Here is a 25,576-nt window from a genome sequence, read left to right on the forward strand (position 1 = left end):
CGCTCTGTTCCTCTCATCTACCTTACGAACACCGAACAACAGAATTGTGTTAGACCGTCACGTTCTACAGACTGTTTCAATTAATAAACTGTCCCTGAGTCCCTTCGATGACAAACGTTTCATTCTTGAGGGCGGTATAAAAACTTTGCCGTACGGTCATGCCGACGCAATTGAAGCCACTGATCTTGAAAGTGATCCAGAGTGGGATGCACCGATGCAAGATGAAATCGAGGATCTCTTTGGGGAAGAATGGGAAACGGATAATGAGTCGGACAGCACGCTCCCTGCTTCTACTGAAAGTTGGCAGCCACCCGATCCTGCCCTTGAAAGTTGGGAGCCACCTGATCCCGGATTCAACAGAATAATAAACGAATCGGACTTGGATAGTGACGATAATGTCGATTTCGAGGCAGTAATTGACGAAGAATCTCCAATCAATTGTCCATTCATAGATTATGAAGCTGTTGAATCTGAGGACGGAAGAGAAATAACCGATTCGGAGGAGGAAGAAGCAATACCACCGCGTAAAAGGGGTCGACGCACATAAAAAACAGCAATTTTCAGCCTTATTTTTACGTCTGTAATTGTTAAGATTGTGTTTTATGACTTATATTTCAATTAAAACTGTTTAACCTACTCTGTTTTATCCCCGTTTGTATATATTTTCCCTATGACAATTCAAAAGATTTAAATATTTGCATTTTTTCTTTCATTTTGTGCTAATTTTGTTGTAATTTTTCGTTAAAAATGGCTCAATTTTTGTTCAAAACCCATTTCAAAACTCTAACCTACCCGTGCTTAACACTGGTTTCAGTAACAACGCGTTTTGTCGTGATTTGTAACCTTTCAATTGTACAGATTTTGTGTTCAGTTTTGGTTCAATTTCTCAACCCAAGTTTGTGTTGTTTAGCTAAATTTCAATTGCTAGATTTGAGCAAATTGCGTGATTTGGTTCTACAGTAAATTCACAGTTTAAATCCAGTCTTTCTGATAAGTCTAAATATTTCACTCTTTGATAAAAATAAATAATTCCCTCAAAGGAGGGGGGAAATGTTTGGATAATAATTCGGCATAAACTGAATAATTCCTTCAAAAGCGGGAAATGGAGGGGGAATAGGTTTGGATAATAATTCGGCCGGAAGGGAGCTGTCCCTGCATGTAAAAGGTTGGGTTGTCCTATCCCATGCAAAAGGTTGGGTTGTCATAGCGCATGTATCGGGTTGGGTTGTCCTTCCCAATGCAAAAGGTAGGGTTGTCCTCAGGAGGTTGGGTTGTCCTATCCCATGCAAAAGGTTGGGTTGTCATAGCGCATGTATCGGGTTGGGTTGTCCTTCCCAATGCAAAAGGTAGGGTTGTCCTCATCAGTTATATATTCCCTGTGGAATGAAACTTGGTGCATCCTTGTTAAGGCGCTTCAGATCTTACCTTTCCTAACAAAAAGTGCGATGCATTCCCGGGTCGAGGTGTCACCGCCATTCAACGCAAAATTATGTAAGATAAGCAGTGAATGCGATACATTTTGTAAGATAAGCGGTGAATGCGGTGAAACTACAAAAATCAGGCGGTGAAAAATACTTTATCGCCTGTTAGCGGTGAAATTACATAAATTTAGCGCTTCGAAAAAAGTGTCAAAATTATGTGAGATAAACGGTGAATGCGGTGAAATTGCATAAATTCACCACGTAACTTAGTGGTGAAATTACATAAATTCACCGCTTGGAAAAAAGTGTCAACATTATGTGAGATAAACGGTGAATGCGGTGAAATTGCATAAATTCAACACGTAACTTAGTGGTGATATTACATAAATTCGCCGCTTGGAAAAAAGTGTTAAACATGTGTGAGATCAGCAGTGAATGCGGTGAAATTGGTAAGATCTTGACGGTGTGAGTATTGACTTATTTGATCTTCATTTCAAAATTGATATTGTAATTAGTAATGTCCAACACTGATCTAATTGCACGTTTGTTTTTACTCCTTCAGCCGTTAAAAAAATGGTCTAGAAATGTTTAAAATCCTTCCCGTTTTGTGACCAACTTTTGCGAACTAAATCTTCAAATAAGGTTTTAGGACTTGAGAACATTAGACAAGCTTACTAACCTTATTTGCCATCTGTTCCAAAAGAGGAACCAGCTCTGTGAACTCATCCAGTTTCCTCTTCAGCTCCTCAAAGGCTGCGTAGTCCTTCAGACCCTTCGGAAGTTTGCGACACCTGTCAGCAAAAAAGTCAATGGATAATGTCTGTTTTCATTATTTTATTAAAGAATGAAAAATAATGTATTAAGAAAAATGATTTTGCTAAAAATAATTTTGTTTCTTTAATCTCTAATTCAATTTGAGTCTATTTTGTAATGAGCCCGGGACGAAATTTGAACTATTTTTGAAATTTTTTAAAGTGTAATACTTCGTGAAAAAAAATATTCAAAATAAAGTTGAACATGCTGAATTACATCACTTTATCAGTTACAGCGGCAACTTCAGAAGCTACAAAAGTCAATAAACTAGATTTGAAGAAAAATGACAACTCTGTGAAAAAAATTTATTGACACCAAAGGGATTCGAACCTGTTTTGGAACTCTGTCAACTCGTTTCCGAACTCCTCGACGTTCAGATCCGCCCAGAGCTTCTCTTTGTACTTGTCAATGCAGTCCATGACACTCTCGTATAGAGTGTAAAGTCGGCTGAGGAGTTTAAGTTCCTTCTCGATAGCCAGAAGCCGAGGAAATTCAGTTTGGGGGAGTCCGAATAGTTGTTCACCCCTGTGGTATGTCTCGTAGGATCGTTTCAAGGCATCAAATCGGTTCTGCAACAAGTTTCAATGTAAGAAAAAGGATAAATTAGACCCAGTTAAAAATATGAAAACTTTTCTGATTTTTGAAAAAAGATTCCTTTTAGATTTGCGATTGACATAAATTGAGCCACCTTTGAATTTACGGTTCTCAATCTCTAAACTTACAGGGAGCTTAGAAATTTCATAGCAGCCTGACTTCATTGTAATCAATTTTAGCCAACCGACATCTTTCGCAGAGAGATGCAAAAGTGGTATCATAGAAAAGCGCTTGAAACATTGGGCCGATTGTTAAAGAGACATTTAGAAAGAAACTTTTAGAAGAACTTTTTCAGAAAAATTGACGATTACAGCTTTAAACTTTAAAAAATTCTTGTCTTTTCATTTTTCAAATACGCTTAAGCTTAACTAATAAAGATTAAATTATGAATAAGTTGTATGCAGTAGATACATCATTTCTCAAATGGATTAACATAATTTTTTAATGGCCCAAATAGCACAAAACAGAATAATCATTGATCACAGGTAATCGAAGAGGTTAAAACATTAAAAAACGCAGACAAAAAGCAGTAGGCAATCGTTGAACTCACCTTTTGCGAAAATCAGGATTCAGTTCTTGTAAGATAATAAAGTGCGTTACAAATTTCATTACATTTTTATTTCTCTTGTATTTTTTCACTACTTATATATGTTACTTGCAATACTGCATTCAACTCCATTTAAACACCAGTTTAAAATAATTTCAAATTACTCATCCCGAGATACAAATTAATAATCAATAACTATTGTGGAATTTTTGGTGCCGAAAGCAGTCTTAAAAATGGATACCTTTTCACCGCTGAGAATTTTTTAATGGTTTAAATTTTATTTCCAGTTTGTGGTTTATATGTGTTTTAAATATTTATCGTCATGGCGGTTCCTTGGACAATGCTGCTCAAATTTTAGTACTTCCAAGAAATAACTTGCTATAGTTGGTAGTAGAAAAGAGGTTGACAGAAAAACTGTTTGTCAAGTATTTGTAAAAAGTTGTCCAACTGAAACCTGACGGACGGTTTTTACTAACCAATCATTTACCAAGCTCTTTTACGAGGCGTGTTCAAGCCTGTTGTTTTCGCATGTATTTGCATTATCGTTTTGAGATTTATTAAAACTGTCAGAGACCACTTATCTCAAATGTTCTTTCTTGAAAAGACCAGGGGGTTAAAAAAAGTGAAAAACAGTTGTTATTAAAACAGTTCAACAACGTGAAAAAATTTCTCATTGTCCTTTTTCTTCCTCTAGCTTTAGTTCTCGAGAATTGCCTGGTTTAAAATTTTTGGGTCTTTCCCATTAGTGTCCCCTATACAATCTTAAACCAATGGTTGGGAGGCTATACGTTATATGATCTCTATGATGGGGGTTTACAATGGAGAGACCCTAATTTCTTATATCAGTTAGGAAAAATATTGCAGCTATTTTTCACACTATTATTTTGTCACATGTTTTTATAGAAGGCACGTTATTTGATCACAGTAGTAAAATTTGAATGATCTTTGGTTTTGAATACCAAGCAAACTGCTGCCAGGCATATCAAGTCAAGATTGCAATTTGTTTAAAACTTTTTATCCCTGAAACTAGTTTCCACCCACAAACTAAGCTCAAATTTTCTCATATTCAAATACCTTACTAAACATATTGTCAAAGAAAATTCTAATGGTTTCAAATTTAATAAAATTTTTGCAGTTTTTAATAAAAATGAAAGGTAGCCTGTAATGGCTACCAAATGATGTTTCTCTTTTTTTGCGCTGCAATTTTTAAGCAAAAAATTAACTTAGCCGGCAGACTGCCGGAAAGTAGGGACCGTTGAAGCGCTAGACGCGCATCGAGGTGGAAACAGAAAAAAAAAGCAAGAAGAGATAAAAATTGTTTAAAAGTTTAAAAATTCGTTCTAATTCAGTGTGCAGTTTCATTTTGATTCTAATCCAATACTTACTTCAGCTTCTAAACTGAAGGGTATTAAGCTTAACACTAATATCAGCTAGCAATCGCTCTTATGAATTTTGATAACCTAATTCAAACAGACTTAATGACCGGGCTTTACCGGTTTATCCCATTTCTTTTGATTTTGCTCTTTTGACATTGATCGTATTCACTAAATTACGTAATTCAATGCTTGAAAAAATTTAATATCCATTGAGTTGAAACAGCGATTGAAGTCAGTAAGAAGTCAAACGTGAAAGTCGTGACTTATGTAAAACAAAAAACGTGATCAAAAGGTAAAGCGAATTTAAAGAAACATAGCAGGACAAGTCATGACGTACAATTCTGAGAATTTTCATTGACTAAACAAAAAAAGACCTTGAACGGACTGGACTACGAGTGAATTGGGAATACTATTTCTAAAAAAACTGATTAAAAAAATTTACAAAAACAGAAAATCAATGTCAAAATGCCGCATGTGAACAAAAAACCACTAGGGAGAAATAAAAATTTGTTTCAAACAACAAACTAGGCCTAGAATGAACTATGAATGCATTGGAGAACCATTTCGAAAAACAATCCGCTCCCAAAAAATTGGAAAAAACAATAAAAATCAAAGTGAAATTGCCGCATGTGAACAAAAAACCAATTGCGACAAAGCGAATTTCTGTTCAAACACCGTTTTCTCAGTCTACCAGCAAAAATTTTTCACGCTAGCTTTTTCGCTCCACTTCCTGTTTCGGTGTGACAATAATCACTACTCCAATTTGACTGCACAAATCATGAAAATGTGTTTACAGAACTGAAAAAAAAAACCTAGCCGGAGGAATTCCGGAAACGACTCGAAGTGGAAATCCACTTAAATGCCATGCATCTACTCATCAGACAAAACGTGCCTCCACTAATTTATGATTATCTTGAAATAATACCATAATACAATAAATAAAAACAAACAAATCAAATGTTAAAATATGATGAGAAACAAGAAAACATCTTATGAGAATTTTTAATAAATACCTGAAGAAAGACAAATCATGAAACAAAATAAGCTCTTACAAACAACTTGGACTAAAAACCTGAAAAAAGTTTTAAAATATTTTAATATAACAAAACACCTCAATCCAAACAAAAAATCCGTTCAGCCTATAGGGTATCCAGATGCTCGCAAAGCAATAAGCAAGTCATAGTAGGCTGAGAAACTTGTCTGAAAATAAAAACTGCAAAAAAATAAGGAAAATAGGCCCAATTTTCGCCATTTTTTTCATATTTCTCCTCAAAAAATTTTCATATCCACATAACTATAACCAATTTTTATCTGAAAATTGCTCAGGTAATAGGGGTCTTTTCAATACCCATTTGAGAAAGTAAAACAAAACAATCGTCAAAAATTGCAAAAATTAGACCAAAAATCAGCAAAATACAGGAAAAACCTCCAAATTAGCATAAATATCAAATTAATTTCCAGAAAACTTCAAACCGCTACCGAAACCAGCCTAAAAATAAAACAAAATCATAGCCAAACCTCTTAACCAATAAAAATGGAAAAAACTGCTTTAAAATGCCGCATGTGAACAAAAAGTTTAGCTCGCTTACAGAATTTTTTTTCTCACCTCAATTTCTCGCTCTCTAGAAAACAGCGATATGAACAAAAAACCACTCTCTTTTCGCTCCACTCTTCATTTTGTTCAGCAACAAAATCACTCCAAATTTTTTCACGTGTTTCATTTCCTGATTCATAATTCACTCCAAAAAGACTTCTCCAATACTCCTCTTTGAGTCGAAAAAAGACAGCGCCCCAATACAATTCAAATTCTTTGAAGTTTAAAAAAAATGAGAGCGCCTAAATACTAGCCGTTTGAGAGGCTGACGGTGGCCTCGCATATATAAATCTATATATTATATATATATATATATATATATATATATATATATATATATATATATATATTTCCCCATTTTGAAAAAATGTTGGAACAATAACAAAGAACAAATTAGACACAGTTTAAAAAAACTTGAAAGTTTTTCTGACAAAGGTTTTGCAAAAAGGTCAACGTTGCTGTTTGAGACAGTGAAGCCTTTCGAAAAAGCATGCATGCCTAATTCTTGAATTGGTCAAAATTTTAAGCTCTCAGAACAAATCTTATGACTAGAGTTATTTAGACTCACATTGGCTCAAAAACCAGCATGCCCAAATTGGCTCAATAAGAACATTTGGTTGAGAACAATAGATAAACTGGCGAATTGCATTGAATTGGGCATTTAGTACTAACCTGGAATATATGCATGGCCGTAGCTGCCTCCCTCGGGTCGGCCATTTTGTCCGGGCTAAGAGGACCTTTGCTCTCATAGTCTCCGTAGAACTGCTCAGTCTCTGTTGTAAACTCCAACACGCGATCTTGCAGGTTACCCTACAAATAATAATACCAGCAATAATAATATACCAGCAACAACAATCATAAATTAAAAACAACTCCCAGTAAATTTAAGGAGCCAAAAATGTACAGATACCAAAATTTTGCGGTCAAATTGTTTTATTCCCGTTTGTTTTTTTGTAATCAACAGCGACGTTGAACCAACACAAAGGCGTCGACAAAAATGCTGCAGGCAACGAACCAGATCTTAAAACACCTACGTTCAACTTTTAATTAGATTAATTAATGAAATTAATTGTGGTTGCAGCAGAGCAGCTTTAGACCATGACAGCCTGTTTGCTTTTGTCATTTTGTCTTTTTTAATTCGCACATTCCAGACTGCTCTTTTCATGAAAAGATAAAAATTGTCAGATAAAAAGATTCTAGAGTGCCAGATTTTTTGTATATAGTGCCACCTTTTAAAACTTGTTAAGTGTGAGTGTTCAAGCAAAGTTACTCCAAAATTTTGACTTGCATCTCGAACTGAGTTAATCACCCGGTTCTCAACGAACTCCAGATTTTCTCAGTGACTGACTTCATCAGAGTCACGTAACTTAGAGCCCCCTTCATGGCGTTTTTAGTAAACGTTCTAGAATATTCTGAAAAGAACAACGTTTATTCATTGCTTATTTGTTGCTTGTGTGAAACAGTGACCTTGAAGTTGGGCTGTATCTCAGTGAGGTGGCACTGCATGTCAAATGCCTTCTCTCTCAGAGTCTTCCAAGAGAAGTTGAGGGAATCGTTCCTGTCCAGTTCCTCCTTGGCAACCGGGATCTCGTACCTCTGCAGCATCGCGTAACACTCCTGCAACCAATCACGTCATTCTTAATACGTTCCAAAGTATAGAACAATAAAAAATTTGAGTCACCAAAAAATAAGAGATTAAGACTTCTGAAAAAAAAATTTGATCAATTGGGGTTGTTACCCCTCACCCCCAACACCCCCCCCCCCCCGCCCAAGTACATAAAATTGTGGAGCTACTGAATTGTTCATTTTATTGTGATAGTTTCATTAGGTAGCACTGGCCATTTAGTTCTATAGTTGGCTAAATAGTTGCTCTGGTATTCTTATTAATTGGGTAAATTAAGGTTGGCATTTTGTATAATGGCATCGGGTATAATGCCATTGGGTACAATAGGATCCTGACACCAAACAAGATTACTTCGAATCAGAACAGACCTCAATAGGCGTGATCATCATGTCGATTCTGATCTCATTCTCCCGAATATCTCTGAGGGAATCCATGGCGAACCGGATGTCATCCAGATCCTTGATCTCCCTTCCCAACTTCTTGTTCTGGTCCTCGATGAATGTGATGATGGCATCCATCTCTTTCTTGAATTTGAGGTTACAGTGCTGGGCTAATTCATCTATCCACTTCTTGTTCTCGACTTTAATGCCCAGTTTCAGTTTCTCTGAACATCAAAAGTTGTAAGTCGCAGTTTTCTATATTGTATATTGACAGAAGATTAAATATAAAACAGTATGATGGTGTGTCAATTTGATTCGATTCCGTAATTTGAAGAATTCGAACAATTTAAAACGAGATCGGTATAAAAGACAACGCGGAGGTCGAACCTGCCTGGCTTTAAAACTTCAGTTCAAAAAAATTATCTGCAAAAATTCTGAACAGATCAACCAGGAAAATGTTACAGCTAAATATAACAAAATTTTCAACTAGATATAGTATTTTCGTAATTTGATTTTGACAGGTTTTAAGTTTAAAGTAACAAAATTTTGTCTGCTTCAACCTGTCATGAGGGCGAGTGGTCCAGCTGGGACTGAATGTGGGATGTCATTGACAGTATCTTCCAGATGTCTGTATTTGATGATCTCGAGGTTGAAGTCCTGCAGACTCGGATCCTGTCCGACAAATCTGGCCAAGTCCTCTGTCCTGTCAACCTCCCACAAATGCTTGAACTCATGGAAAGCTTCCAAAGCTGACTGGATCTCCTGTCATTAAAAATTTAAGACAATTAGTTTCCTTACCTCCTTCCCAAAGCTGTAATTTAAGCACCCTGAAACGGTAATATAAACCCAGCGCTGTAATTTATTACCCCCACGCCCACTAGATTACGACCCTGGATCACTAATATTTTAACACATTTATAATCATGTTAACAAACTGTAATTGATAGTCTAACCTCGTTTGAGTTCAAATAAACCATTATCACTGCAAAAAAGCATCAGTTTGTGTCCCGCTTGGCAATCAAAACAATTATTTTTTTACAAGGAAAAGGTGAAATGATTAACAGCTCCAAAATTTTTTAGGGTCAATAACAGAATTCCTCACCTTTTTGTTGCTGCTAACAGCCGTTTGGAGGTGAGACACAAGCTTGACAACGTCCTTGTTCATTTCGGCAACATTCCTGTAGTAGTTTTTGGGTGCCTGCTGGATCTGAATGTGTTCTCCACCCACGTCTATCGTCTTGTTGAAAATCCACGAATTGGCCACGCTAAAATTTGGAGAAAAACAGATCTCTGGATGAAGAAAATAAAAATACACTTATTGCTGATAAAAATGATTAATTTAGCCAAAATTAACAAAAACTTTGTGTTTATTGATAAACTTTACTTATGAATGTTACTTATGAATGTTACTTATGAATTTATCTATTAATTTTTTTAACAAAGATATTATTTGACGAAGAATCTTTTGATAACGTAGAACCGTTCATTTATTTCAAGAAACCGAAACAAAGATTTCTGCGTAATAGACTTGACCGACCCTTGTTAACGTTGGGTTTTAAAACGACAACTTCGACGCTTTCTTACGAAAACTCCATTGCTTTTGTTCGGTAATCTCAAATTTTATAATCCTTACTAGATCCTTAAAGTCAACATCAATTTTTAAACTTTTAGTTACACCACCGTTTAATCACACCAACAACTGAACCAGCGTTTTTTTCTTAAAGTTTTTGTAACCATTCCGCCATTCTTAACGATTACCCAAGCGTTTCTGATATCTAAGTTAAATGTTTATTAGTACTTGTTTTAAATAAGGATCCTTTCCTGTAATGCCTCAGTGTTATGAGCGAACCTCAAAAAATATGACATTGTTCAAGAAATTAATGCTTCATTTGAATGTGCTTTACAATTTCTCCGTCTTAAAATGTGAAATATTTTTAAGATCTTGTCTGATTTGGCCAAACATAATCGTAAATTAGAAATTAGTTGCTGCAATTGCCTAGTAAAAACGAGAAGAATTGGAAATTTAAAAGAATTAAGAAAACACAAGCAGGAAACTCGCATCACACCTTAGCTTTAGAATTTGATTGATATGAGAATAGCTTGGAGAGAGCAAAAATTATACAAAAGAATTTTTATATTGCTCAAAAACAATTCAAAAATTCCGATGGTATATAGGAAAAAAATTCTCTGACCCTATTTTGAATACCATTTAATAAATAATTTGCCAACCCCCAAGATCAAGGGTTTTTGTTCATATAGGCAACCAAATTTCATCAGATAAAAACCGACAGCATAAAACAAAAGTGAGCTATTTCAATGCAATTTAAAGAAAAACTTTTGATTTCCTTCATCTAAAGCTATCATAAAAATTTATTTAATAGGAGATATATATATATATATATATATATATATATATATATAGATATATATCAAGATTGGTGTATCATAATAAAAGAAAAAAACATCTGATGTTTTTGGGGAACGATTGGCTCGGCTTATCTAATTAAAAGCATGTGATACGCTTGGCCAAGCGGATTTGTTTTAATAGCTCAAAAAAATCAAACAAAGCACACAATAATCAACAGTACAAAAGTTCCTAAATTTTGCTACTTTGGCAAAACTTCTACGCGGTCGAAATTTTGAGCATAGTTTGCAACAAAATAAAATTGCTTTTCTGTATGTCTCGTGATGCCCTCAATTTCAATACACAATTCTTGTCGTTTTTTTGTTTTTATTGCCATAAATAATTACAATATAAAATTTCAACTACCCTAAAAAGAACAAATTATCAATATATTACAGTCATAAAGCTTCTGTGAACTTTTAGCTATTGTTTTCATTCAAAAAAAAATTTCGCCACATAGTATATTTAAGTAGTTTCAATTGCAGGCAATGAATTAGATAATGCTTGAAAATTTTTAATAAAAACATTGATAATACAATTTGAAAGTTTGCTTTTAATTTGAAAATCGATTTTCAGTACAATTTTTGCAAAATGTTTGAATTATTAGCTTAGTATCTGCGTATCACCATTATGTCAGAACACACCGAAAGTTCACTTACACCGACAATTTTATTTAAATTTTGGATCAAAATAATTTGACGCAATTTTTGATATCGCGAATTTTTGGCAATGAGCCGTTTACTTGGAAAAGCCTTTAAGAATCACCGATGTGTGAATAATGGTCTAACATTCAATTCGGTATATCCATATATCTGCGTCCTTTTCTTAGTCATCCTGAACAACTTTTTGAGCATTCAGGTTATAACGTTTACTAGATATTCAGGTTTTTTTTAAATGGCAAAGATTTTAAAAATCAAGTAGTTTGCAACCCTTATTCAGTCACAACAATTAGCTTCTGAAAGAAAAGCAGAATTTGACACAAAATTAAGAGAAATAGAAACTCTACATTAACTGAAAAATTTTTGAAAGGAATATCAGTAAATGATATCGTAAATTATGTATTTTGTATCCAAGCAGAAAAATTCACCCAAATTTTAACTGGAAAAACTCTAAGAAAAACTTTTTAACAGGAAAATAAATTTCTCACGCGTTTAGCCATTCAGCGCGTTTAGCCATGCCTCAAAGGGCCAAGTGTTGTTTATAATTGTATAACAGAAAACAGTCTAGGGGTGTTTCAGGATAACAGAACGACAACAAAGGATGTTCAACAATTGTTCACGGACAAATTCAGTGATAAATTTTTAGGAAAAATACCCGGGTCACCCATCATAAAAACTTTCCTTGATTTTATACGAGGATCATATATATTCTCTGTTCTATAAGGGGATCGTACTAGGGAATACGAAATGATCTCTATGATTTTTTTTATCCTTGTATGAATTCAAGGAATGTTTACCCCAGCTACTTTTTAGGCCAACTGATAGGATAAGAGCAGTTCAAATAAATCAAGCAAGAGAATAAGGTCAGTTTTGTTTGCAAGCAGTGTCAAGTTTCATTATTTCATGTACTTTAATTGCATGCCTCATTTGCAGCGAATTTCGCGGTACTTACTTCCTGAAAAATCAGAAACATAATAACATTCAAAGATTCTTCTCGGAACGGCTTCGTCAATTTCAAGTTATTAATTTCAGCAGTTCAAGAAATTTCATTATTTCATTTTTGAAAAGCAGTTCTGCTCATGCTGCTGTCGCAAACAGTAGTCAATGCAAGAGATTCTGAGTTGGATTTTCTAAGACACTTCAAATTTTTCGTTTGTTCGTTTAGCTGAAACATTTCCCATTACTTTGAAAATACATTTAGAAACGCTTCCAATTATAGCAACATAGCAACCCCCATCCCCCCCCCCCTCCCTCGCCTTCACCAACTTCAGTGAGGCTAGAATTCAGCCAATAGCACCAGTAATTATAATTGGTTTTATTATCAAAAGTTTGCAAAATTTAGTGAAGAAAACTTGAAGACAATTTAAGTTTAACTGACCTCATATTTTCGTTGCTAGCGTGACTGTGTTGACTAGCAGTGCTGTTCTTGCGAGACAACCTGCCTCCCATGGCTTTAGAGGACATAATGTCGTCCTCGTTGTTCTCCCCAGTTGCAGCCCCTCCCCCTTCGCCCACTGTAGTTTTACCCCCTGCCTGGGCAGTGGCTATGCGTTCTTGTTCTTGCTGCTTTGGCTAAACGCAACAATCGCCTACTATTTTCCTTTACTTTTTTTCAAAATCAAAGTTGGTACACTTCTCTTAAATTACGCCCCTTCTTTATAAACGGATTCTTAAAACCGAAAATCGTATTGCCTAGACCGAAAAAACGGAACGCAGAAAAGCTCAGGCCGAGACTCGTGTCCAGACTTTTGGACGTTTTCACACTGATACGGACAATAAAAACGCTTAATTTTTTTTGCAGATTCAGTCCAATTAAATTCAACTATTAAATTTTACAAATCCGTGGTATAATTCATGGCTGTGTAACCAATGACTATCAGAAAAATTTGACATTTAGAATTTTTTTATGAAACATTTTGGCCTCCTTTTCTCGAGCAATGAGAAAAAAATTACTTATAGTATGAAAAAAATTCTGTCTAGCACATATTTAGGACAATTGGGTCTAGGAAAAAAGCCCCACGGAAATCCCCCCCCCCCCCTCATTCTAACAGGAAATAAACACCTGCGGAACTAAACACCGCCATATTAAATTTTGAATTTTAGTTCTTTTCTTCGGTTGTGATAGTTTCATGTCAAATCCCACGGGCCGCTAAGGCATTACCATGGCCCGCGAGGCATGGCCAAATGCTTCATTTGGGGGTTTAACTCCGTGGGGGTATTTTTCTTTGGGTTTTTTCCTAATTAAAAGTTGTTGGGGGTTTATTCCGGTGGTTTTTTTTTCCTCCGAAACCGACGATAATTAATTCAACATCGCTTATCGTTTTTTTTTGCTTCATATATGCATGAAACTGCAATTCAGCTCCACAATTAACATGTTCGTTTCTGATTAGATTAGTTGTGAATGAAACTTGGAAAAATCTGTAGTGATGTTAGAGTGAAGTATTCTTACTGTTTTCCTGGCCTTGGACCACTGTGGCACTCCCTTGCATACACTGAGAATAGTCTGTACAGAACTGTTCACACTGCTCTGCACATCCTCAAGTGTAGGCATCATCATGATCGAGGGAATCTGCAGAACCTATACAGAAACAGACATTCATCTAAATCAATCTCGGATTTCGGCCAATATAATCAAAATTACCTATGTCGAGAAATAGACCAAAAATATGCAAAAAATGACCGGAATTGGAACAGATTTTGATCGCAATTTCACCAGAGTTCTCCGATCGGAAAATATAACCGCAATTGAAGTTCCAAGCAACTTAGTTCAGTATTTGAAGCGACGGTCATTTTGCTTCCGAGATCTCGTAAGAGTTTTTCTTGTATCTCGTAACCATAACAAGAGTTAAATAGTCATCTGAGCCTTTTAATAATATTAAATTGTTTGTAGAGTCGATAAAATGTTACAATTAATGATTACAAAGTACAGATTTATGATTTATGAGACAAAATAGACGCCACCAGGAAGCTGTTGAACCGATCCGGTTCGTTTCCAAGTGCCTATTGCGGCAGTTGTGCAATTTTCACCTTTTTCAACTCTGTAGGTTGGAGAAAAAAATATTTTCACACAAAAATGGACATTCCCCTTCAACAAAAAAATATAGCAACTATTGAAGCTTCTAAGTACTAAAGAACTTTATTTAGTTCTAATTTCATGTCTCTTTTTGTAGGCCATATATAGACTGTTTGACCGGCGTGAACTGTGAACTATTTCTGATATTTCTGAACTGTGAATTTTTCTACTCAAAAGCAGATACAGACAAGAATCTCTGAAGACCACTACAGGGCTCAACAATCATCCGAGAAGTCTTTCATATTCTTGGGTAGATCTTATGCAAGTTGAGATTTTTCCTCTATAATACAAAATTTGGGTTAAATCATAGCGTTTTTTTTTGTTTTTTTGAATAATGTTCGCAAATCTTGCAAAGATTGAAGAAAGATTGAACAACAAAGCAACATTTTGTGAAAGTTTTTCAGCTCCAGGCAAACAAACACCTATCTGAAAACTCTCTTGCAAGACGATGTTCTTCAAAATTTGACTTGGGTTCCAAGATAACCCAGGCCTAGGCCTCGACTTATGAAAAGACTTTATAAGTCTAGTAGGTGGCCAATATTGACTATAATTACACGGTCAATATTGACTATAATTACACGGTCAAGATTCCTAGTTAAAGTCGAGCTAATATCTTTTCATGGGTCGAGCTTAAGTTTTTTCATAACGAAGAAAGTCCAGCTAAGGTCTTTTCATGGGTCCACCATTAGTCTTTTCATAAGTCTGTTATTTTTCAAAACACGCATTTTTCATTTTCTTCAGCTTCTGTACACACAGAACCAGCGCCGGAGCAAGACTAAATAGCTTTGCACCAGAGCAGTCCAACTTTAGAAACAGTTGTAAAACTGCCAAAAGCATTAAGATTGTCGTCAAATCTTAAGATAAAGAGTTATGGCAGCTCGAGTATATTACCACATTATGTGATTCAATGCAAAGATCTAGCTTAAGTGTATTGGTCCTAATCCCATTAGCCATGACAAAATTTTGGCTTTCTTCAGTTTGTTTCCCTTCCAAAATTATGAACTATCTTTTTTTAAAAGCAAAGCAGGTTTTTGATGGATTAGTGGCTCTTCTGAATTGTAAGAATTGAAGTAGCATACACGCTGACTACGTTATATGCAATATTGCACGAACAAAATTAATGGCAAAATAGCAGACTTATGAAAAGACCAATGATGGACCCATGAAAAGACTTTAACTCGACTTTGTTTGCAAACATTCGAGCTTAAGTCTAGCCAAAATTTTGGGTCGAGCTAAATTCTTTTGTAAAGTTTTGGGTCCAGCTAAAGTCTTTTGCAAATAATCTGAGTCGAGCTTAAGTCTAGCCAAAATTTTGGGTCGAGCTAAATTCTTTTGTAAAGTTTTGGGTCCAGCTAAAGTCTTTTGCGAATAATCTTGAGTCGAGCTAAATTCCAGAATGTCTTAAAGTCCAGCTAAAATCTTTTTATAGCTCAGATGAGTCGAGTACGGTATTTTCATAGTACATTTGGGTCGAGCATTGTCTTTTCATAAGTCTGTACCTAGACCTGGGAACAGTTATCTTGAGCCCTTCTTAATAAAAACTTACCACATCGCTCCTGAAGAATGGTTTCTGGCCATATGCAGCCCCCTGTTGTCCAGAAAATAGCCCGGATGAGGGAGAGGAAGAGGACATTCCGGCAGAGACATTCAAGGATCCATATCCCCCGGATGTCGAGTGGGAGGTCAGTCGCTTCTTGATATGGTCCAGAGACATTTTGATCAACTTCACCAAAGCTTCGACGTGTCTGTCGAGGAAAAATACAGGATAATTCTTATGACACGGCACCATTGCTCAAAAATTATCTGTGCATTTTGAAACTCCTCACCCCCACCTCCCTCCCAAATCCCCCGACCCCCTTGCCTCTTATTGCGCAAATATGCAGCTATAAAAAATTGAAAATTTATCTGTCTACTTTTAAGGGTCTAATATAACACGTTGCTTTTTCGCTACTTTTGAAATTTTTATTCAATTCCGTAATTCCCAATATGGTCAGATTTTTTTTAAGTTGGTTCCATCGAAAGCCGAAAACTTCAATTCTGATATCTGTTGAACGCCTGTTAAAGATTTTTTGGGTAAAGTGAGCGTGAGCTCATGTCAAATTGATTGTTTGTCAAAATTTGTCAAAATATCGCCTATATCATAATTTTAAGTCTTCAATTTTCAACTAACTTGTGTTCAAACTGTGTGATGAGTTCGAGGGCCTCGTCTTCCAACTGTTGTTGATATTCTTTCTTCTTTTTGGCCAATTTTGATTGGACAGTCTTGGAGAAAGCCTGTTTCACAAACAAAAACTTCAAAAAACAAGCAACTGAATTTCAGTGTTATCTAAAAGTTATCAGCAATTTATTAAACGGTCGAGGGCACTAGTCAAAGTGATCATGAACAAGTTATTGCTCGATCATATCTCATTACTGTCTAAGAGTGTCTGATCATGAGTGACGTTTCTCAGCGTAGGCTGACAAAAACCAGTTTTATGAAAAATTAGTTTGCCAGTGACACGTTACAAAAAATTGTGTGCAAAAACCTTGTATGTAGATCGAGGGTTATTTGATGTTAACATTATAAAAATTATTCAAATTTGATGAGAGTCAAGGAAATAAACCTCCACGGAAAAAACACATAATGTTAGATAGAAAATAAACCCCCACGGAAAAAACCCACATTTTTAGATGAGAAATAAACCCAATCGGAAAAAAACCACATAATGTCAGATAGGAAATAAACCCCCACAAAAAAACCCACATAAAATTACGTCCCCAATCCTACATTTTGAGCAAGCAAATTTGCTTGCAATAGCCAGCATTGTTCACTCGCCCATGCTTTATATTTAGGCTTTATAGGGTTTCGCGGACAACTGTTCAGTAAGGGAAACTAGTTCAAATTTGCTCAAAAATAAGAATATTCGCCACTCATATCCGCGATTGCGCATTTTGATTACAAGCGAGAAATTTTGACAGATTTGAGTCACTATTGTCCGGAAATTTATGTCACTACCATTCGCGCTAATGTAACTACTTTTCGCGCAATGCTTATAAAACTGATTCAAGGAGAGAAAGTGGGAAATAATTGGTTATTCTTATCAAAGTGCGGTGAGGGGTACTCTTATCAAAGTGCGGTGAATAGTTTTAATCCGTCAAAGCTTTGAGTGGGTTGAATTTAAAGTGACGGATAATTAATTATTCATTTAATGCGTCAAGGCTTCTGAAACTGATTAAAAGAGAAAGGGTTGAGTATATTTAAGACTTTCTATCAAAATGAACTGATGGGTCATAATAAAATTAATCCGTCAAAGTTTTGAATATAATTTATAGATTAAAGTGAAGTGCTGACGATACCCCTGCACACAAACGGTGAACGTTGATGACATAAGAACGTGATTTTTCCGAGATCAGAGACAGAATTTTGTAAGGATTGCCCGCAATCCTACAGTCACTGCTGTCCAAAATTTAACTAATTTTCTTCTACGCGGTAAGTAGTGACAAAATGTGGTCACCCATTTTCGCGAACGCGGACCATGCTTAATTTGTGGGATTGGAGACGTAATAAATGTTAGATAGGAATTAAATCCCACGGAAATAAATCCCCAAGGAGAAAACCCACATAATTTATAATTTTAAATAGTTAAAAAACCCACGGAAAAACCCACATAATGATAGATAGGAAATAAACCCCACGGAAACAAACCCCCATTTTGAATTAAAACTTTGGTCGTGATAATTTGTTCGGTTGTGATAGTTTCATATCAAGTCCCACAGGCGGCTAAGGCATGGCCATGACCCGCGAGGGATGACCTAACGGGCTAAATGCTCAGCTCGTTAAAAGTCAAGTGGAGTTTATTTCCGTGGGGTCTATTTCCCACCTAACATTAAGTGAGGGGGGGGGGGGTTTCTTATTTTCTTTCCGAAAACGATTCAAAGGGCATTAACAGGGAATTCTAAAAATTCAATAGGTGAGAATTTGGTCAGTCAAAACACTATAGTAAACTTTCTTATCTTGCGCCACCATGAAATACTGTTCTGTATATATATATATATATATATATATATATATATATATATATATATATATATAAATATAAATATATATATATATATATATATAAGTAGTAATATAGTGAGCTACACTCCCGGGGGGGGGGGTGAGGTCCCCCATGTATTAGTATTAAGATAGGGTATAGCGTATTTTCCGGGATTTGGGACCTCCCTAACGTATTAAGATAGGGAATGAATTAGCATGTATTAAGATTAGGTATAGCGGCGTTAATGTATTAAGATAGGGTATAGCGGCCATGTATTAAGATTAGTTATAGCCGGCGACATGTATTAAGATTATGCGCCGACATGTATTAAGATTAGTAATAGCCGCCGACATGTATTAAGATTAGTAATAGCCGCCGACATGTATTAAGATTAGTAATAGCCGCCGACATGTATTAAGATTAGTAATAGCCGCCGACATGTATTAAGATTAGTAATAGCCGCCGACATGTATTAAGATTAGTAATAGCCGCCGACATGTATTGAGATTAGTTATAGCCGCGGACATGTATTGATTAGGTGCCGCCATGTATTAAGATAGGGTATAGGTTTTGTGTATGTATTTGTGCATGTACATTTTCTAGTAGTATAGTCGGTGCAAATGTGGGGGGTAGGTTCGGAGACGCTCCTGATAGGCTGAAATTTTGAGGGGAAAATATCAATGTTTGTGTAGTTATTAAGTGATTACGTGAGAACAATAGAATTGGCGTGGGTAATTAATTGCTGTAATTATGTGAGGGGTAATTATGTGACAGGTTGAATTTTGTTTACAAATTTTATGTTATTAAATTGTGAAATTAATTGGTGGGGGTTTTCAATTACCCTAGTTATCTGAGGGGTAATTATGTGACATGTTGAATTTTTGTTTACAAATTTTAGGTCAATTGCAAAGATTGTTCCCCTAATTGTTTGAATCAATTGTGTAACAAATGTCTTTTGCGCGCTCATTAATTGGAAAAAGTCAAGATAGCAAGAGGTAGTTTTGATCTACCGTCCTCTGGGTTATGGGCCCAGCGCGCTCCCACTGCGCCATCTTGCTAATTACATGCATATATGCATTATTTTTTGTACATTATTTGAAAAAAGATGTTAAATAAAAGAAAAAAATGAATTAAAATAGTATAAAATGACAGACACAGTACAAATTATGAGCATCAAAATACAAAATTACTCAATCATTTACAATAAATTGTATAATTTTCAATGAACATTAAGGTACACTTAGCCGAGTGGTTAATAAAGTTCGATAAAAAAAGTTTAGAAAGCCCACGAGAAACAGTTACGAGAAACATATACTATCGACTTTATTAACTTCAGCTTACTAAATACCACAATGAACACTACTACATATAGTTACTTATAAAATTTAACACGTGTACATCATGAATATTGTTCAAGTTGGTTTGGAAAAACTTAAATAGTTGAAATGCTGCAAAAATTGCGTAGAATCCACACAAATTTTGCATCTTCTGAAGTGGTCGATGTATTATTTTTTGGTACTTTTTACCTAAAAATTTGTAATGTGCTACTGATCGAGCCAGAGAATCCGCATAATAGTAACTTCTGTTGAGTCGAGCAATCAATATCCAATGTTCACCGACTTCTTTACTCGAAGCAGTGTTAATGATTGCAAAGCTGAATTTGGGTAACTTTGGAATGAAATCTGCTGGAAACGATCCAATGTATTTGAATTTTAGCTCAGGAATGCGTTCAATAATTTGTTGAAGAGATTGATTATCCATGACAAATAATCTTCTGTTTCAATCCGCAAGCTCCGTTTGAACAGGGATTTCTCACATTACAATCAAGTTGAAATGATTCGTTCTTTTCAATAAAGCAACAATCTTTAGATTGGGGAATTTTACGTATCAGATCTCCTGTAGATTTACTTACTCTGTCTTCACTATTACCTGTGACATCGGGATGAAAGATAATAATGATGATTAAAAGTCCCAGGAATACTGCACAAATAAGGTATACATATAAGTTTGGAGTAGGTCTACCCCAATTTTCATCCATTCCCTATCTTGATATTATAGTGTGGAAAGGGTTGCAACTGGGCGATGAAAGTACATATCCAACAAATGTTCCAACGCAGAAGGCAATAATATAAAAACCATAAAAAATTGAGAAGAAAATTAAAAAATCTTGATTAATGCAGAGTTCTTCAGACATTCTTAGCAACTGTTCCAAACTGATCAATTTTAACTGTTGAGATTCGTTCTCCGAGAACAATTAACTCGGTAACATTGGTTAGCGGACGTTCAAAGAACATTTCTAAACGAAGACTTTCCCCACTGAGTTCAGGATAATGAACATTTTCACCAGCATCTTGAAGTGATGTGAGATCGAATACAAGCACATAATGATCTGTGAAGAAATCATTCGGTAACGCAGGAATTTCTTCGTTGAAGTTCATTGCCTTCATTGTTGTAACATAAGCTCTACAATTGTTGGTTGTATCAATTGAGACAACAGCTCTCCCCCCTCGAACAATTCTCAGCTCCCGCAGTCCAAACTTTCGATAATGAAAAGGATTTTCTTGAAAATGTCCGGTGAATGCTGAATTAGTGTTCATTGCTATTGCAATTCGTCTGATTGGGGCATTATTGAAAACATTTTCCTGAATAAATTGATTTTGTCCAGAAGGAATAATAAATGTTCGCGCAATTGTCTCCATAAAATTATAGCAAGCTGGTTGATGTGTTAGTTGATACTTGATTGTCTGGTGATAGACCTCATTAACGACAACACGTCTCGTAAAAAGTGAACAGTCAAGAACTCTAAGGGAAACATGTGGATTGTAGGAAATCATGTAAAAATTTGGTCTCGCTCGAATCAATTTGAGTCTAACTTTTGTATTTGGAAGTAATAATTTTTCACATTGAAATAAGTCGATTGCAAGTTTACCATATAAGGTAACCCCATCTTTCAACAAAAGCTCTTCTTCCCTATCTATGAACGGACTTTTTTCATAATCACTAGTATCTTTCTCAAATTCGTATCCATGACAAGCCAAAATTCCTTCATTATTCATTGTAGAAGCATTGAATTCATTGGATATCAGAGCTTTGTGGCCATAGAGTCCGTTAGAGTTGTACACTTGTTGATTGTTCAAATACACTTCGCAGTTGGAGAAAAGAGAGTGTAACAAGTTGTTGACATGAGTCAAATATTGTAAATCATCATCAGTGAAAGTCATACCCATATCTGGTTTTCCATGCTCCTCTTTTTTCATGAAATCGTCAAATAATCTTCCCTTTTGTAATCCAACTTTAATTTGTAAATGAATATCTGTCATATCGAGATAAATACTTCTATCTGTTTCAAATTCAAATTCAATGCTGCTTTCATCCAATGAAGTGCTGGGATAAACTTCTTGAATATGGGATGATTCAATTGGTTCCAAAACCGGAATTTTGTCAAAAATCTCCAAGCAAGAATTTGTAAAGTGTCCATAACGGAAATTACTGTCATTTGTTGATCTGGTATTCATTTTAGTTTGGTAAAAATATCCCTCCTAGTTCGACGACGTCGACTGATTTTTGGCGAGCGTTTTCGAATAATACGTCGTTTTCTAGGTTTTCCTCCTCCTAGTTGTTTACGTAAAGTTTTCTTTCCAACATCTGTGGCTGCAGATTTGAACTTTTTCCTTCCAGCTAATACATTTCCGATTTCTGGCGCAGCTAATTCAATCAAGTCAGCACCAACTCTTTTAGCTGCTGGTACAACATATCGTCTCAAAAAAGGAATTGCAGTTCTCCCAATTGTTTGTGCTAAAGCTCCAAATCCTCTTCCCCTTTGTCTTGAATAACCACGAAAATACGGTAAATCACTGTCTGCAACCATTTTTTGTAAACTTAATTTTAAAAATGATTGTCTGAAGCTCTTCTGAACATCAATACAGCTCTTGTTACACCTACTGAATTGAAGGGAACTTTTTCACCGTATGAGTCGCGGAGCTCAAGTTTAATGCTGTGGAAAGAATTTTTAAGAATTTTTTTAAATTGAAGATTTGGGAAGTTTTGATAATTCATATATTGTCCAGTAGATATTATGTCTCCATTCTTAATTTTAGAAATAAACGGAATACATCTCAAAAGCGCGGCTTTTGTATCACCTACAATATTGTATTCAACAATATCACTGTATATCATGAGAGTATGAATTCGAACAATATCATAGGGAAATTTAGGAAAATGTGGTCCAGCACCACTCATAAAAACACCCATTCCGTAAACAGCTTCCTCACACCCAAATACGTGACAGAGATCAGTACTGAAGATAACTAGTAACGAGTTTTCATTAGGAAGGCTTAGGGATATTCTCTGTGTAATTCTGTTGACTTTTAATTTGATTGGGGTTTTCTCATACTTTTCTCTTTCCTGAATTTGTTTGTTCATTTCGTTCACAATATCAGATATTGATGGATATAGTCCTGCATCAATTGTATAATAATCGGAAGGTTTTGTATCTGGAGTTGCAGCATCTAGATAGAAAAATTTTCCATCTGTAATATTCTGGTACAAAGATGGATTTGATAGTTCGGTTATTGCCACCTCCCATTCTCCTTCAAGGTTAATCTGTTCGGGAAGGAAATTGGTAAAAGAACTCAATGTATTATTTGGATAACAATCAAAGGATGCGTTGGAAACCAGCTCTACCGTAAAAGAGTTCATCACTAAATGATACACTTTGAGAGCTCTTGTTCATAAAATTTTCCTAGTATTTCATCACCCTGCTCTCCCTTGAGGTTGTATGTTGGAGGTTTGTACGTAGCAATCTTAACAATTTCAAAGATTTCACTCGTGAACTGTGACTTGTATCCTTTTCTAAAAGGAATATCGTATTTCGAAATTCGTACTTTATCCCCTACTTTAAACCGAGGTTTTTTGTATTGTCTGATCGGATTTTTGTAAAAAATTGATAAAAAGTCTTTGTTTTTTACCTCTTTTGGAGCTTTACCTGTAGATCTATTTACTCTACTATTCATTGTATTTAGGAAAGATACCATTTTTACAAGGTACTTATGCCCGTTTTCTTCCATGAAGCGATAAATAATGTTTTTCAAAGATCTGATAGCTCTCTCAGCTACGGCAGCTTTTGTTTCACTTCTCGTTGAATAAATTTTAATTTTCTTTTCTCCACAAAATTTCCGAAATTCGCCACCAAACTCTGTTCCTTGATCAACCCATACTTTTTGTGGGATGTTGTTTTTTCGTAGCATTTTTTTGAAAGCTGCTACAGCATCTGTAGAATACTTTGATTTCATTGGTTGAACACGGACAAAACGAGAAAATACATCAACGCAGATTAATAGATACTTTACTCCGTTATTAAACTCTGACAATTTGTCCATAAAAGCTAAATCAAGACACCAAATTTCATTTATCCGCTTTGCAAATGCAGGTAATCGTCTAAAATGTCGATTTGCTTGACGGTATTTTGTATAGGAATTTTTAGTGTGGAGAAAGGAAATAACCTTGCCTCTTGATAAACCGCTCGCTTTTTGAAGATTTCTAACCGATCCAAATGCAGCTTTTCCTTCTTTGTATAATCGTTGAAGTTTCGCTTTTTCAGATTTTGAAAGGGATCCAACTCCCTCTGTCTTTGCTTTTGGCATCCTTGTTTACAATTTTGCTCGGACTTATCCCTGTAGCATCAAGTATTGTGTAATATATATCAGGAAATGCAATATTTTTTCTCTTCAATGCGTAAATAAAATCGGTAAATGCTACATTTGTATCTCTTCCATCCAGTAAAATGGAGTCACTGAGGGACAGCTTGATTCGAGGACATTTGAGTATTTGATCTACAACTGACTCGTTTTTGAATGATTTTGTGTTAGTGGTGATGTCCTTGTGAAGAGAATCTAAATTTTGTGGAACGAAGTTAACTTTTTCCTCACTCTCGTCCAATTTATACACATGTAATTTGAATTTTTGTTCGTAAAGCTGTTGAGGAATCAAAACAAACTGTTCCATTTCAAGAAAGACGGTTAATGATAGACGGAGTTAGAATTGATATAAGTTCTATTCCTTTCCTTGAACTTAAAATTGCTCTCCTTTTATTTATTCCAGTTCTTTTTAGAATAAGCTGATGAATTTCGTCTTGATACTTTTTTACGTCTCGTTTTTGAATATCTTGCAGTTCTCCTCTGAGCATGTTTACGATGCACTCGTTTAGGAACTGAATAAATTCTTTCGGACAATTTTTTAGGTAAGTTCTTTTGAAGTTCCGGGAATAACTTTGGAACGTTGTCAGAGTAGAGAGATGTTGTGTGCTCATCACTCAAAAATGTGGTCTGCTGTTTATGTTGTGGAAGGAAAAAAATTGAAGGAATCGATCCACTATTTGTACAAAATCGAAGAGAGTCGACTGTTTTGGGAGTTAAATCAATAAGTAAATGACCATAAGGAATAGAAGTTGCTTTGGTATACCAATCTTTTAATTGTGAACCTAATCCCAACTGTTGGCTCAGAGTGTTTATTTGCAGTACATCTCTAGGAGATTTGAACAAGACGATATGAGTATTTTGTAACTCTATATCTCTTCCTAATCTACTCTGATGAAATAAATTGTGTTTGATGTATATTGTGCTGAGTCCTTTATGTCTTCCAGGTGTTGCAATTTTAACGAAATCTTTAGAGCTGGAAATCTCCTCACAAGAGTCGTCAAAAATTAACAGATACTTTGTTCCGTTATTTGGGAGGTTTTGAATAAACTCAAAGTCAACTCCTTCTATGAACTCAATATTTTTAACATCTTTAGACATTAAACCATAAAGAGATTGATAATGTTGATAGAAGTAGTAAATTTTGTCGAACTCTGGTTGAAAAGTTCCAATTGTTAACCATTCATGTATAAGATGAGATTTCCCAGATCCGCTTGGACCAACCAATGAAATAAAAATTCGTTCTTTTGTGGAAATTATCTTGTTCATAATTTTGGTGAAGGTAAAATATAACCAACTGTACTAGAAAGGATTGCAATCCAAACTGTTGTTTCTTCACACGTTGTAGCCAATGTTATTCGTACTATACAACAGACCAG

The 25,576-nt window shown here is 35.4% G+C and overlaps 1 protein-coding gene across 1 annotated transcript in view; it reads right to left on the bottom strand.

Moving 5' to 3' along the window:
- Positions 1-25,576, bottom strand: part of LOC142337957 (dynein axonemal heavy chain 5-like) — a 428,573-nt gene that overhangs the window by 211,107 nt on the left and 191,890 nt on the right. Inside the window, exons 18-28 of the mRNA XM_075387590.1 lie at positions 16,656-16,759; positions 16,032-16,230; positions 13,862-13,990; positions 12,791-12,984; positions 9,452-9,614; positions 8,910-9,111; positions 8,338-8,573; positions 7,813-7,962; positions 7,018-7,155; positions 2,565-2,803; positions 2,101-2,212 (exon numbers count right to left, since the gene is read on the bottom strand). Coding sequence (XP_075243705.1) covers positions 2,101-2,212; positions 2,565-2,803; positions 7,018-7,155; positions 7,813-7,962; positions 8,338-8,573; positions 8,910-9,111; positions 9,452-9,614; positions 12,791-12,984; positions 13,862-13,990; positions 16,032-16,230; positions 16,656-16,759 — 1,866 coding nt within the window. The remainder of the gene's footprint in view (positions 1-2,100; positions 2,213-2,564; positions 2,804-7,017; positions 7,156-7,812; positions 7,963-8,337; positions 8,574-8,909; positions 9,112-9,451; positions 9,615-12,790; positions 12,985-13,861; positions 13,991-16,031; positions 16,231-16,655; positions 16,760-25,576) is intronic.

Source organism: Convolutriloba macropyga, chromosome 4 (assembly GCF_964194025.1).
Source record: "Convolutriloba macropyga chromosome 4, txConMacr16.3, whole genome shotgun sequence".
NCBI lineage: Eukaryota > Metazoa > Xenacoelomorpha > Acoela > Convolutidae > Convolutriloba > Convolutriloba macropyga.